Genomic DNA, 14,190 nt, shown 5'->3' with positions numbered 1-14,190 from the left:
TGGAATCAGGGATAAAATAATTTGTAGAGGGTGTTTATTAAATATGTGGGAGAAAACAAAGGACTATTCCTTGAAATATTTTGTCCTTAGATCATTTTTGATAGGGCGCTTTGTTTTGAAGATAAGAAGCGAAAAAGGATTCCAACAGTAACAATTTATTACCAAAAATTACATTCAATGTGTCTGATTGCGTTACACCCAGAAATTATCCGATTTCTCAAATCGACCACACTTTCCACTGGAGTAGTATAAACTCTCATCAAAGGAAAAAATATCCTTCTTCTTATTGTAAGTACATAGGATTTCACGGCCGTACGGAATTTTATTCTCTTTAATTGAGAGTCCAGCTATAATTAAAGAGGCTGAGATTGAATGGAACCTAAAGTAGTAAACGTTTCATCTGCTACTGCGGTAGACCTCATCAGTGGTATATCTGTAGTTTGATAAATTTTGTAGGTGAGTTTTTCAATTAGTAGGTATCTTTTTATGGAGAAAAGCTGAGTATATAAATCATTTTCAACATAATTCCATCTTATTTGCTGAAAATGATTTATGAATACAAATTATCTTTACGTCACTTCTCTCAAGAACAATATGAGTTTTGAATTAGGAGAAATAAATGTATTCACAGTTTGGAATTGAAAAAGTTCATTTTCTTTTGTATTGACCCCTAATTGTATGAAAAGAGAGCCAAAATGAGGGCTAGACGTGAAAATTTGGGTTGTTGTTGAACTTCTGGAAGCTCTAAGATATTGAAAAATCTCAGGTAGGTACTTAATGAAGTTTTTAAGAATAAGATGTGGTACACAAAATGATTAATGACTGCTTCCATTCGAACGATTATCAAGGCTGTAATAATAAAATAATTCACTTAATGATCATCAACGTACCAAAACTCTGGAGTATATAAAAAAAGAACTTTGACTTTATGGTATTGTGCCTCTAGTCGGATGATACTCTGTATAAAAATTCTATGAACATATTCTGATGATAATCTAATGTCTAATGGATATTTCAATGACAAAGTTGAAACAGATTCCTATTATCAAGTGAAGAAGATACAGCAAAAAATAGAATTTTGAAATGCTAGGATGCTTAATCACGTTGCATAAAATTTTTAAGTAGGTCTTGACAAACAAAATGCATGCTATGGTAGTGTCAAGTTGTTGATTTACTTGTCAAATTTTTAATAGTTATTGTTGCAATAATGTTGTCTCTTCAGGAAAGAATAGAAATAGTTTTATTATGTGGTGACAATACACCATACCGGCAAGTAGCTAACATTTTTAATGAACGGCATCCAGGAAAAAATGTTCAACATACTGTGTCAAGGATAATGTCGAAATTCAGAGAAACAGGATCTGTAGCAAATCAATTCAAGAAAAAGCACAGTCCAAGTGAATATGATGAGGAGGCCCAACTTAACATTTGTTCAAAATTATTGAACACAGGCAAACGAGCATAACCGTTATTATAAAAAATACCGATTACAAGAGAGAAAGTGTTAGAAAAATTGTATTAAAGAATAAATGTTGGCCTTACAAGCCAAAATTTATGAACACATTAAAAGAACGAGATTTTGATGTCCGTTTGGGGTTTTCATTCTGGTTTCAAGGAGAGAGAGAAGAAAATGTAAAGTTTAAGTATAAAATTTATGGACAGGTGGGGCAACGTTCTCTTCAAATGGAACGGTAAGTTCTCAAAATTGCCGATGGTGGGCCCAAGAAAATCCCAATTTCACAGTTGAATGTGGTGATCAGTATTCCTTTAAAACTAATGTATGGTGTGGGATACTCAACGACCAAATAATTGGGCCATTTTTCTTTAGGGAAAATTCAACATCCGTCGGTTATCTCAACCTCTCAAATAATGAGGTTAGTGAAGTTTTAGATAATATGCCTTTAAATATTAAATACGACCTATGGTATCAGCTTGATGGCGCACCAATACATTACACGGTTGCTGTAAAACAGTCCCTCCAACAAATGTTCAGAGGCAAAGTTATTGGACGTGACTGGGAACATTATTGGCCACCTAGATCACCCGACTTGACGCCTTTAGACTTTTTCTTGTGGGGTTACCTGAAACAAAAAGTGTACCGAAGTAGACCATTTACTGACATAGAACATCTGGAAAATACCATTGGCGAGTGCTGTGCAAATATAAATCCCCGATTTATTAAAAATTCAGTTACAGATGTCAGGAGAATGACCATAATTTGTATTGAACCTGGAGGACGACATACTGAAATGTAGGCTATAAGTGTTTGACAATTCATTTAGATCAATAAGTAATTTTTTGTACTCATTTGTATTTTCTATAAAATTATTGATGTTTAAAATTTATAATAATAATAATAGTTCTATCGAAATTATTTGCATTTTTTTTAGTTGCCTCTGCTTTTTCGAAATCAAAGGTTTGTTTAAGAAAATAGTCAAGTGATTGAAACTTTGCACCAGTCATGTTAAAATTTTTATAGCAAATTTTTAATTTCTCTCTAAAAATGTCCCTATAAGTAAAAATGTATCAGAAAAGTTAAACTCCATGATGAGTTTGTTATGTATACATGAATTGATGACAATTAACCGAGCTTGTTTTTTAAAATAAAGGGGATATCTGTCAAAAATAAGCAAAACGTTAACTTTATCCTAGTTGCATGAAATTTGGCATATGGATATAAAATTGCCGTAGACACAACTTTTTCAAGTAACTTTTTATTAAATTCGATCTAGAAATGCACTTTTTCATTTTTTTTCAAAAAAAAAGTTGAATTTGACAAACACTGAACGTCAGTGGGTCCCAGTTGGCCACATCATTTTAGGTTAAATTCAAAGCACAAACAAGTGCCGAAGTTAAACTTCATTGAAACTTTTCAAAAAAAAACTTTCCCGTATGGTGCGCACTTTAATGGTGTCACTGTATATTCGGTTTTAACGGAAGTTCATGAAATAATTGGTTTTTGAATCATCATCTTTTATTTTCAACCCATATTCCTCATTATCCAAACTTGTCTTCACTTTCAATACGTACCCCCGTGCGAGAGTAGACATCAAAATTTTCAAGAATTGAAGAACTTTTCGTCAGCCTAGCACAAATGTCCATTTTTCTATAGTGTGTCATATCGAATTATTAACATAACTCGTAACGTAATAGTTGGATGGGTTTCGAGTGGATCTGAGACATAAAAGTGAGTGTAATTTTGCTATCCTTCTAGGCCTACCTCTTCTCCACATCTTCCCGGAGAGACTCCAGATGGACGCATACAGATGTGTGCAAATTGCACAAAACAGGTTAATGCGGTGCCGTTATTGAAAGTCACATCATTCTGAGTAAGACCTCTGACTCAATGCCTCCAATTGTCAACTACGAACTGCCTCATACAGTCCATTTCCCGAGTAGAGAGGATTATTAACATGTGAATGATAACAAGTCACAAAAAACAAGATATTTTGGATTCCTTTAATAAATCTTAGTGTCAGATTAGTCAATTGTTCAGAAATAGTTCCGAAAACATAAATTCTATGATCACAAAAATATTCAATAAGTAGAATTAATTACTTCTATAATTAATATGTATAAAATTTCATCAATCAGAATTTTCTCACCAATTCCATGAAAATATTTAATATTCTTCTCAAACAAAAAGTATGAGAAATATGATTGGTCTATGGGTCTTCAAGAGATTGTTTTCTGCTTCCTAATCAAACATGTCATCATATGTAACCAAGTTCCTCTTATCCCTGTGATTTCCTTTCTGAGAGTGACTGGATGCTGCAAAATAAAGAAGAGCATGCAAATTCATAAAATCTAAACAGTATGATACAAAGTGCTATGAAGTAAAACTATGAAGTTACAGAGTGAATGAAAAATCTGAAATTAATAATAATAAGGTTTGCTGAGCATTATCCCGAAAGTATATATAAATCAAAACAACAAAAGAAAAGAAGAATAGTAGTATCAGACAAACTTAATAGTGAAACTTCGCCAACAAACGTTTCAACCTAAAATCTGATAAATCTTTCTATATGAAAGTTACAAGTTTCATCATATAGTTTCAATAACATAACTTGGACTGAAGGAAAATGAACCATTTTATAATAATAATAATAGTTTATTAACCATTTGTTGGTATGCTAGGTACGTATGGTACGTCCTTATAGTATAATATTACAATTTGTTACACTAAAAATATAAGTACATATGTATGAATAAATAAGTAAATAAATAAAATCTGTCAATTTGTACATATGAATTTGAGTGTCTGTATATAAAAATAAAAATAAACAATCAATATTGTTAACCATTTAAAAGGTAAAAGTCATGTAAGATCTGTGTCTATCGAATTATCGTTCATAAACTCTTGGTAACTATAATAGCACTTTCTAAGTAACAAGGTTTTAATTTTGTTGTGAAATACCCTATCATTGGTAATTTATTTCAGCTGATTTGGTTACTTATTATAACAACTAATTACATTGTACCGTGGGGAGTTCTCATATAATATGCCATTATTGCATGGGGGCACGCTGCGGAAAGGCATAGAATTTTCAGGTTACAAAGAAAGGCAATTAGAATTATAGATGGAGTTTATTATAAAGATGATTGTAGAACATCTTTTATAACACTGAGTATTTTAACATTCCCATCATTATACATATTAGAAAATTTACTCTATATAAAATTGCATATACCTCAATATGAATCATTTGAAAATAGACACGAATACGACACTAGAAATAAAAAAGATATTATCTTTAATACATGTCGCCTTAAAAAAGGCTAAAATGGACTGAAGTACTGGGCTGTGAAATTTTATAATAAACTTCACGAGGAAACGAAAAAATTAACTACTAGCGAATTCAAACGTAAAATAAAAGAGTTTTTAGTATCTAAAGCTTACTACAGTATAGATGAATTTTTACAGGATGACTTTAGTATACAAATACACAAGACGAATCATGATAATATTTTTATATTGTATTAACCTTTAAATGTAGTTTCGTAAAATTATTTAAGATTGTTTTAGGGTGTAATTTTAATATAATGTTAATAAGCTTATTTTATGTTGTATCTTTGTTTGACTTGTGTGAATACTGTAAGTATATTAACACCAATAAAGTATCTATCTATAATGAGGTTCTGTGTTGTGGAATTCTCAAAAAAGCTCCATGCCGTGTATTATGTTCGTGTTCAGATCCATTATGTATATATATATATATATATATATATATATATATATATATATATATATATATATATATATATATATATATATATCATATATATATCAAATACCCGGAAAAACCTGATGTGTATGTGATATTATCTCTAATTTCAAAATTAGAGATAATATCACATACACGGATCAAATACCCGGAAAAACCAGTTCAGCATATTCCTATCCGTGAAAACTTCAGATTTCATATATATATATATATATATATATATATATATATATATATATATATATATATATATATATATATATATATATGTAACCATAGCTGAATTTCATAGAACCAATTATATTCATGTTGACACAATAATTCTGGTGAAGAAAGGTTTTCTTCGACATTGTCACTTTAAAAATTCTGAAGTAAATTCCTTGGTTCTTGGGAAAGAATTCGAGTTCTCTATAATATTTTCTAGAAACAAAATCCTAGTCCTTGTATGTCTATCCCAATCAAATGAGAGTATTTTTATTGAAAGATTGAAAGACCTATTAAGTTTTCACCCCATTCAAATGTTGTGTTGGCATAAAACACGTCTCATTCCGAATTCATTGAATTCCTATTATTCAAAAATGCAGGTTGATAGTCCTACCATATTTTCAATTTTCCCTTCAATTATACTGGATTATACAAAGTCTGTTAAAAAAATAACGTGAATTTTCTTTTTTCTCAAAAAATATTTATTTATCAATCAATTTCAATTTTGTCCCTTTTAAACCCCCTCAGATATAATACACTTGTGACAGCTTTTTTTTCAATTCCCGAAGCAGTTCTGATATGCACTTTTTAATCAGCGATTCGATTTTTATCTCCTCAAACGTCGCAAAACGCTTTTCTATCATGGGTCTCTACGACCTTGGAAATAGAAAAAAGTCGCAGGGGGCTAAGTCTGGTGAATACTGTGGCTGGGGCATTATTATACGGTGTTGTTTTTGGCCAAAACATTACCAACAAGCAATGTCGAGTCAGCAGGTGCATTACCATGATGTGAAAGCCATGAGTTATTTTTCTACACTACCGGATGTTTTCTTCGTATTGTTTCTCGCAAGCGGCGCCTAGCTTATTGACCAAACGATCAACTGGCAAGAACTCCTGATGCACTACGCCACAGTAATCAAAGAAAACAGTGAGCAAAACCTTGACATTTAATCAAACTTGCCGTGCTTTTTTTGGTCTTGGCTCTTCTATTGGGACAATTGGAGTTTGGCTTTGATGTCATAACCATATATCCACGATTCGTTACCAGTTATGATCCTTTCAAGCAAATCTGGATCGCCGTTGATGTCATTCAACAATTCCTCAACGATGCTCATGAGACGGTTTTTTTGGTCAAAATCCAGCAATTTTGGAAGGAACTTTGCTGCCACACGTTTAATTCCCAATATTTATGTAAAAAATGCAAGGCATGAGCCAACCAATCTGCAGGCATCCTAAACAACTTCTCCAATAGTGAATCAACAATATATATCGTTTTATTTAGTTGAGAAACTAATTCATTTACAATAGTAAATACATTGTCACATTATAAATGAAATAATATCAACATGAAAAAATACAAATTTCTGATTAAAAATACATATCCATAAATAAAAAGTTATATAAGAAAGTCATGCATAGGAATATACAATATTTTCGTAAAGAAATCCTTCAATCGTCTTTTGAATATATTTATCGAACCACTATCTTTAATTTCTTGTGGGAGGTCATTAAAACAATCTACTCCTTTATGAAACAAAGAATTATGTGTACTATTTTTTTAATATTTTTCAACTTTTATATTGCTTCTGTTTCTAGTATTATGCCCATGTATTTCAGCCACATAAGTTAATTTATTCTGTAGATATATACAGGTGAATATCCAATTTTGATTTTAAAAATAAAAATTAGTGTTTGGTACTCGAAGACTTTCTTCACTGGTAGCCATTGAAGGGTTTGCAACATATTTGCTATGGGTGTAAGATTATTCGCATACCACGATTATGCATCTTTTGTAGTCTGTTTATTTCATTTTGCCAATCAACATTTTCATTGGTTTGTTGGTACCCACGAACTTTGAACATTCACGTTATTTTTTGAAAAGACCTTTTAGTTGAAGAATAGTTCACAAAATGTTCAAGTTTGTAAAACAGTGATTAGAATTTATACTTTAGTAACGCCTCTATCATTTCTAAACTACTTGGCTTTGATGTATCATCAGCTCAATTTTCAAATCATTTGACAGCAAAACTTAAAGTTGAAAAACCATAAAATTTAGGTTTGTAATGAAACTGTAGGTCGGTAGCCAGTCGGTTTGACGTGGGAGCTTTGCTCCACTCACTTAATCGACCGCTGTGTGAAGCGGTGGTTCAAGTTGCAAGCCGTACGATCGATTTTCACTTGCTATCGTCCAACCCGTGTTGGGAATCACACGTTAAAAGATAAGATCTCGTTATTTCTTAGCTCGCACGAGTTTCGACTTCTAAGAGTGGTCGTTAACGGTTGTGGTTAACGGAAAAACCGATTTCAAACAGATCTAGGGTAGACCGAGGCGAATCGGATCCAAATAAGAAATCTTTGATAATTCAAATATCGCATTTACATAGAACGCACTAAACCAGCGTTTCCTGTCTCTCCATTCACCTCTCACCTCCAGACATGGGTAGTATTTCGATCGTGCTTGTGAATCAGTGTCGACGACGCTCGTCTGCAATTGAGTTGTTTGTGTCACATTATGTATTTGGGTTAAAACTCAACTATATTGGTTTATATTGTTGAGCAAGGTGTGTATATTAGAGAACATCCAAAGCGGTACGTAAAAACGCATTCGAATTTGCGGCAAACGCAAAACATAAAATACAAATTTAACAGAGGTGCTGGAATGGCTGGCCAGGACTGGTTGGTTTCATCGCTCCATGCAAAGAAATAAAAAAAACAATTATTCGGAAGCTGATTTTCTCCTAGGTATGCCACCTGGTACTGAAGTTGCCATGATAGAAAAGGGCTGGGTCACCAAAAAATCTTTTAAGTTATGGCTGCAACATATCCATCGCTATCGTTTTTGAAACCGTTCAAAACCTAACATCATCAACAAGCTACAGCATGGCAACACTCACATCCGAATCAAGGATTCACAAAAGTTGCTTTAGGAGCACTTTTCCAACGGGCTTGGAATCAAGCTGCCACTGTTGGCAATGCTACAAAAGGCTTCAAAAAAACTGGAAAGACTGGAATATTTGCCACTAGACGCCAATGCAATACCTGACCTCAAGTTTATCTGTGATCAAGAGTCAGACATTGTGGAGTTCCAAGTCCAGTCCCCAAGTTCCCAACAAATAAAGCCATAAATGCAAGCCACAAGAAAGAAAGAAAGAAGATGAAGAATAAAGCAACACCTGGGATAAAAATTAAGAGTTCATCAGCAAAACAGAGAAACTGTGAAGTACCCCAAGTCCACTCCAAGAGTTCCAAGAAGTGCATCCACAAGACCAATTCTCAAGTGCAGAACAAGTACAGTCAAAAATAAAGGTACAAGTCCAAGTCACAAATACAAAACCACTTGATATAGTGCCATCCACAAGTTCGCAACAGTCTGAAAAAGCCCAGCCTTTCACCTGTTCAGAAATAATTAAAAAAATCTTCCATCACCTTTGACGTCACCATTTGCTTCGAAGAGAATTCGTGAACCTATGGGGGGGGGGAAGACCATATATATGTGATTTATGTCCTGATGATTAAAATTGATCTCATTATCAATTTTTACCACAGCAAGTGTTAAGAAACTCAAAATTTAGTTACATGTTGTATACGATCCGATTTACCCCGAAAATTGCGGCGATTAGGATATTTTCCTTTTAGTTTTTAATAGCTAATCAAGAGAATATATAGATGATTTAAGTTTTCAAATGTTTATTTCATAGCTGAATATTACTTCTTACGTTTTCGTCAATAAAAATAACATTATCTAACACTTTAGTATGATTTGCTCAACCTCAAAGAAAAAGTGATCCGATTCGCCTCGGTCTACCTTAGAATGAATTTCAGAACTAAATGTAACAAACTGAACATATAAAATGAACAAATAATTATCATATTTTGTCTCTTCTGGTGAATCTACCTTAATTGTTCTCAAGATCAGGCCAACACTATGAAATGAAAAATTGACTATTTAAACTTAACTTTATACATTTAAAAAAAATCAGATTGTTGAAATGCTATTGAAAAAAAAATTCCCACGAATATTATGTGTAGATTTGTTCTATTTCAAAATAATGTAGGTACTATAATAGTTGGTCTTTGCTCCTACGATATGTTATACTAAAAAATAGCATTTTTCACTATCAAAAGTTTTTTTTTTGCGGCATCAACCGCTAGGTTATTAGCCGTCAAAAGTTTTATTATCCAAAATGAAAAAAATCGCTATATTTTCCACCTCTACCATGTTTCTTATTTAAAAATCAACTTCAATAATTGAATTATTATGAAAATGACGGCAGACAAACGAAGCATACAGTGTTTATTTTACCTAAAGTAGCCCAGGCAGCGGATGAAGTGGCATCATTGATGGGTTCAATTTGAGGTTGTCTTCTGGCGAGTGAAACTTTCAACGGAATTCCTGATACCATGCTGCCATCCATCTAGAAATAAAATTATTAATACACGTATCCGTTTTTGGGAAACATACTTATTATTATGGATTTTTTTTGAGCATGTTCGTTTTTTTATCAGATGAATTTCATTAATCATGAAAGCTGTCAAATGAGGTTACTGATTGGTTTACTGTAAATCCGATGAATATTATTTTTGGTTAAAAACATCTCCACAACTCCAATCATTATTACCAGATTTTCAGCCAATTTTCTACTTTTTAGTGGTATAAGAGACAAGCAAGAAGATATAAATTATTTAGACAAATCATACTTTATTGTCTGAAGATTGGCATATTATTGACAAAGTACAAGAAATACAATGTTATTATAGAAAAAGTATTAAAAAATGTAGATATAAAAAAGTTTTAAAAATGTTTTTTGGGACAGAAAATTTTTGGCTTTCTACTACTCCATCTTGATACAAAAAAAAAGGATGAGGGAATCTTTCAAAGGAAGGAAGTAATCAATTTGAAAATAAGTGACTCTATACATGGATGTGTACATCATGCAAAGAAGTAACTTTCAGACACAAACTGAAAGAAAGTCCTCCTGAAACAGCTACTTTCATATAAACATGGAATTATACAAAAGAACATTTTTTTTCGAAACAAATACTTCGATATGAACACTGAATTATACAGAAGATACTTTTCTCTACTAAGTTTGTATTTCAAACATTCGTTGTGGAATAAAAATCACATATCATTCACATGAGTTCTACTTTAAATGAATGGTAACAAATTGCACTTACATAGAACACTATCATCCTCACTGGTATACACCGATGTTTCGCCTTAAGACACTTGCCCTAAGGCTCTTTAAAAATGTATAAATACAAAATAAAAAAATGTATAGATAAAATACCACCATGTATAAAGTAATAGTACAAAGAATAAATTGCTAATATATTGTTAAATTTGCTAAAATACTGTTCCAAACTATAATAGGGTCTATCAACAAGTAGGTTCTTCACCGCCTTAGATTTGCAGATCTCATTTCTAGTGGTAAATGATTGAACAACTTACCACCATTATAGTATATGGAATCCTTGATTAAATCCAAAGTTGGAATGGGAAGTCAAAAAGTATAAGTGCTATTGCGAGCAGCATAAGGAGTAGAAGCAAAGTTGGACTTCGATTTATATTTATAAATAAGGCAAACCGTCTCTAAGATAAAAAGTGCGATGGCTGTTAAAATGTTATTGGCAGTGCTGCACGATTCTCTGGGTTTGACTTTACAGAGACATCTTAGTGCTCTCTTCTGTAATATCAATACAGAAGAGAGAAAGGATGAGTTGCATGCTCCCCAAAAAGGTATGCCATAACGTAGTCGAGATTCAATAAGTGCATGGTAACAGTCTTTGCGATATGGAAACCCAACTCATTTGAAACCACTCTAACTGCATAACATCCGGAGGAGTTGTTTAAGGTGTTCATCAAATTTCAGCCTATTATCAATGAATACACCGAAAAATTTTGTGTTTAATTCATTTTGTAATATGGCAGCGTCTATTAAAATTTCATCAAGCGAACATTTGATTGATATTATATTCCTTTTGGATGCATTGAGAGAGGGGAAATTTGCATCGCACCAGCTCTTCACCTTCTTCAAGTCGGATGATATTATTTTATTTAGCCCCACTGAATTTTTTTCTTTCCACAATATTGTAGTATCATCCGCGAATATAGTGAAACTACCAGATATGTCAATCATAGAGATGTCATTCATATATAGCAGAAATAGAATAGGGCCTAACACAGAACCCTGTGGTACACCAGATTCAATGGCCCTGTTCTCTGAGAGTTCTGTTATCCTCACCATTCGACTCCGACCTGAAAGGTACGATTTGAACCACGTGTTCGTTACACCTCTACATCCATATTTATGAAGTTTTTTTTTAGTAAAATTTTATGATTGACGTAATCAAACTGATACTGAATATAAATTCTCCCACCAGAAATTTAAGGGAATGAAGAAACAGTGATGAAAAGGTAACTTTGTTTCATGAATGCGTCATTTTCTACCGCAGCTAGTTGGAATATTCGAAAATCCTTTCTTATTGCGCATCTTTGACATAAAACGAACCTACATACAAAATATCAGTACAGTACAGAGAAACAGTGATGAAAAGATAATTTTCATCTGTGAATGATCCCTTTTTACCCCACTGGGGGCGCTTCAGTTGGAACTTTCAAAAATGCTATCTTAGTACGAATCTAAGACCTAAAAAACACCTATACACCAAATTTTAGCTTTCTAGAACTTACCAGTACAGAGAAGCAAAGATGAATGAGTGTTAAGTGAGAAACTTACACATTTATAAGTATAGATATAGCCAATGTCATTTAGGTAGGTTAGTTAAACCAGTAAACAAAATTGTTACCTGAATCATCAATTCCTCATCTGAGATACTAAAATAATAATTATTCAACTTCCATAAAATATCAAAATTCATTTCATGCCAGAGGTTTAAATTCTGCCTATATTATTAGATATCTTGTCGCTTCAATCACACACCTTTCCAAAGTGAGAAGCAATTTATGAATTTGATATGTTGTCTAGTAGTGGCTGAAAATTGGGTAATATAATAGGTAAAAAATGTAAATAATAGTTTTTGAAGTTTCTTGCGTCAATGACAGCTGTAAATATTTCAATTTGGGGCATGCACATTTTTTTGTGAGGTAAGCTCTTAGTTATTAGTTAAATGTTGACCAACTTTCTAGGCATAGTTCTCAGTCTCAGGAAGTGTGTTGCATAAACACGCTAAAATATATATTTTACCTCTGATATTGACCTCTCAGCCGCATCCACCTTATCAAAAGTTATAAATCCTCGACTGTAATAAACAAAACTAGTTAAATTTTCAGTAACACGGACAAAACATACTTTTTCTCAATTTCCATCGAAATATTTATAATTGTCCCCATGGTAGAAAAATGTTTCTTCAAGAACTCTTCGGTAATTTTGTACCCAGACACATATATGGTATTTCCTTGTCTGGGTTTGTCTGTCTTCTGTTGCTGCTGCTGCTGTTTTTCTGTGAGACCTCTTTCTTCCCTATCGCGAGCGTTTGCGAAAGAGTCATAGAGATTTTTTAATCTCGGTGGTTTGTTTTCCGGGTTGTCAGGGCCATCATCGCTTTGAACGGCTGAGAAAGGTTGGTATCCGCTAACGATTTTGTCGGAAATAAGCTTTCGCTCTAAGCCTCTTGGTCGCTTGAATCCTTGTTCAGGTTGCTTCTGTTGCTTGGATATGGCAGATATTACTCCAGATTTTATCAGTTTTTTAGCAACTTCTCTGGCATCTCTGGCTTCTGCAGGTCTTTTAGGTATAATGGGCTTTTCTGGTTCAGGTTTTGGAGCCTTTAGAGCTTGTAGAGCTTTTTTCTGAAATGGATGATGACTGATATTTGAAAAATATATTTATAATTCAGTACCTTCTTTTTTAGTTTCTGGTATTTAGCCTGCAGCATGAGTTCCTCTTCAGTATAATTTGCAGGAAAATGAATGTACACCATTATTATATTTTCTTGATTTAAGTATTATCAAAGTCAAGAAGTAAACAATATCCAACAATTAACCTTTTTTTGACATTACCACAATAAACAATACCACAGAATACCCTACTTCCAGAAGGGACACTCATAACGGAACATATACCATGAAATTTTTGAGAATCTCAGGCTCGGGTTGATTCCTGTCATTTGGGCTAAGTATTGCGAAAGGTGCGGCCCATGAAGGTCTACACCTCTATCAAAAATCAAATCGTTTGCTTTCAAAAATGACTAAAATACAGGGATAGCTTCATCTTAAGTGTGTCATACTGTATAATAAAATCAATTTTCATTTAAAAGTGAGAACATAATATTCCAAATTTTCAGTAAATTAAAATCTGAAATTCTAATCTGATGCGTGAAATTTGAAACCTCTGGCGTAAAAAGAATCCGTTGAAAAAAGTAAAGTGAATATTATCATGAGATGTTTAAAATTAACCTATTCAAAAATAGCTTGTGACAAAGAGCTATCAGTAAAAACCTGTTTTAAAAACAGATTAACAAAATCTTCGACATTACACTCTCCAATTTAGGATTGTTATTATCATTGAGTTCTGTATGAAATTGAAGAACGCCACTTGCTACCATCTCACAGTCTAATGGGCAGAAGTTTGATTTCTAAAACTCTCTCAGCTTTTTTTCTCCATCACTAATCTATCAGGACTGACACGTCATGTCCAGCGGATTCATCCATTTGTTATTGGTACAGGATGAAGAAAATAACTTTTGTCTCATTTCTACTAAGTTTTTTATTCGTTACGACCGGTTTCGGTTTATTAGA

General features: G+C 32.9%; 1 protein-coding gene across 1 annotated transcript; it reads right to left on the bottom strand.

Annotated features, from left to right (window-relative positions):
• Positions 1-3,447: 3,447 nt before the first annotated feature.
• Nelf-E (Negative elongation factor E) lies at positions 3,448-13,488 on the bottom strand. The gene is made up of 5 exons (XM_023158657.2): positions 13,293-13,488; positions 12,743-13,242; positions 12,638-12,692; positions 9,733-9,844; positions 3,448-3,771 (listed from the first exon to the last, which is right to left on the bottom strand). Exons 1-5 carry the CDS (start codon positions 13,371-13,373, stop codon positions 3,698-3,700), a joined length of 822 nt encoding a protein of 273 aa, XP_023014425.1. The 5' UTR covers positions 13,374-13,488; the 3' UTR covers positions 3,448-3,697.
• Between the last annotated feature and the right edge of the window lie 702 nt (positions 13,489-14,190).

This window comes from Leptinotarsa decemlineata, unplaced genomic scaffold, assembly GCF_025532065.1.
Source record: "Leptinotarsa decemlineata unplaced genomic scaffold, Ldec_3_MD MMD2_P_RNA_scaffold_12, whole genome shotgun sequence".
Classification (NCBI taxonomy): Eukaryota; Metazoa; Arthropoda; class Insecta; order Coleoptera; family Chrysomelidae; genus Leptinotarsa; species Leptinotarsa decemlineata.
This window is presented reverse-complemented; position numbering and strand designations above follow the sequence as displayed.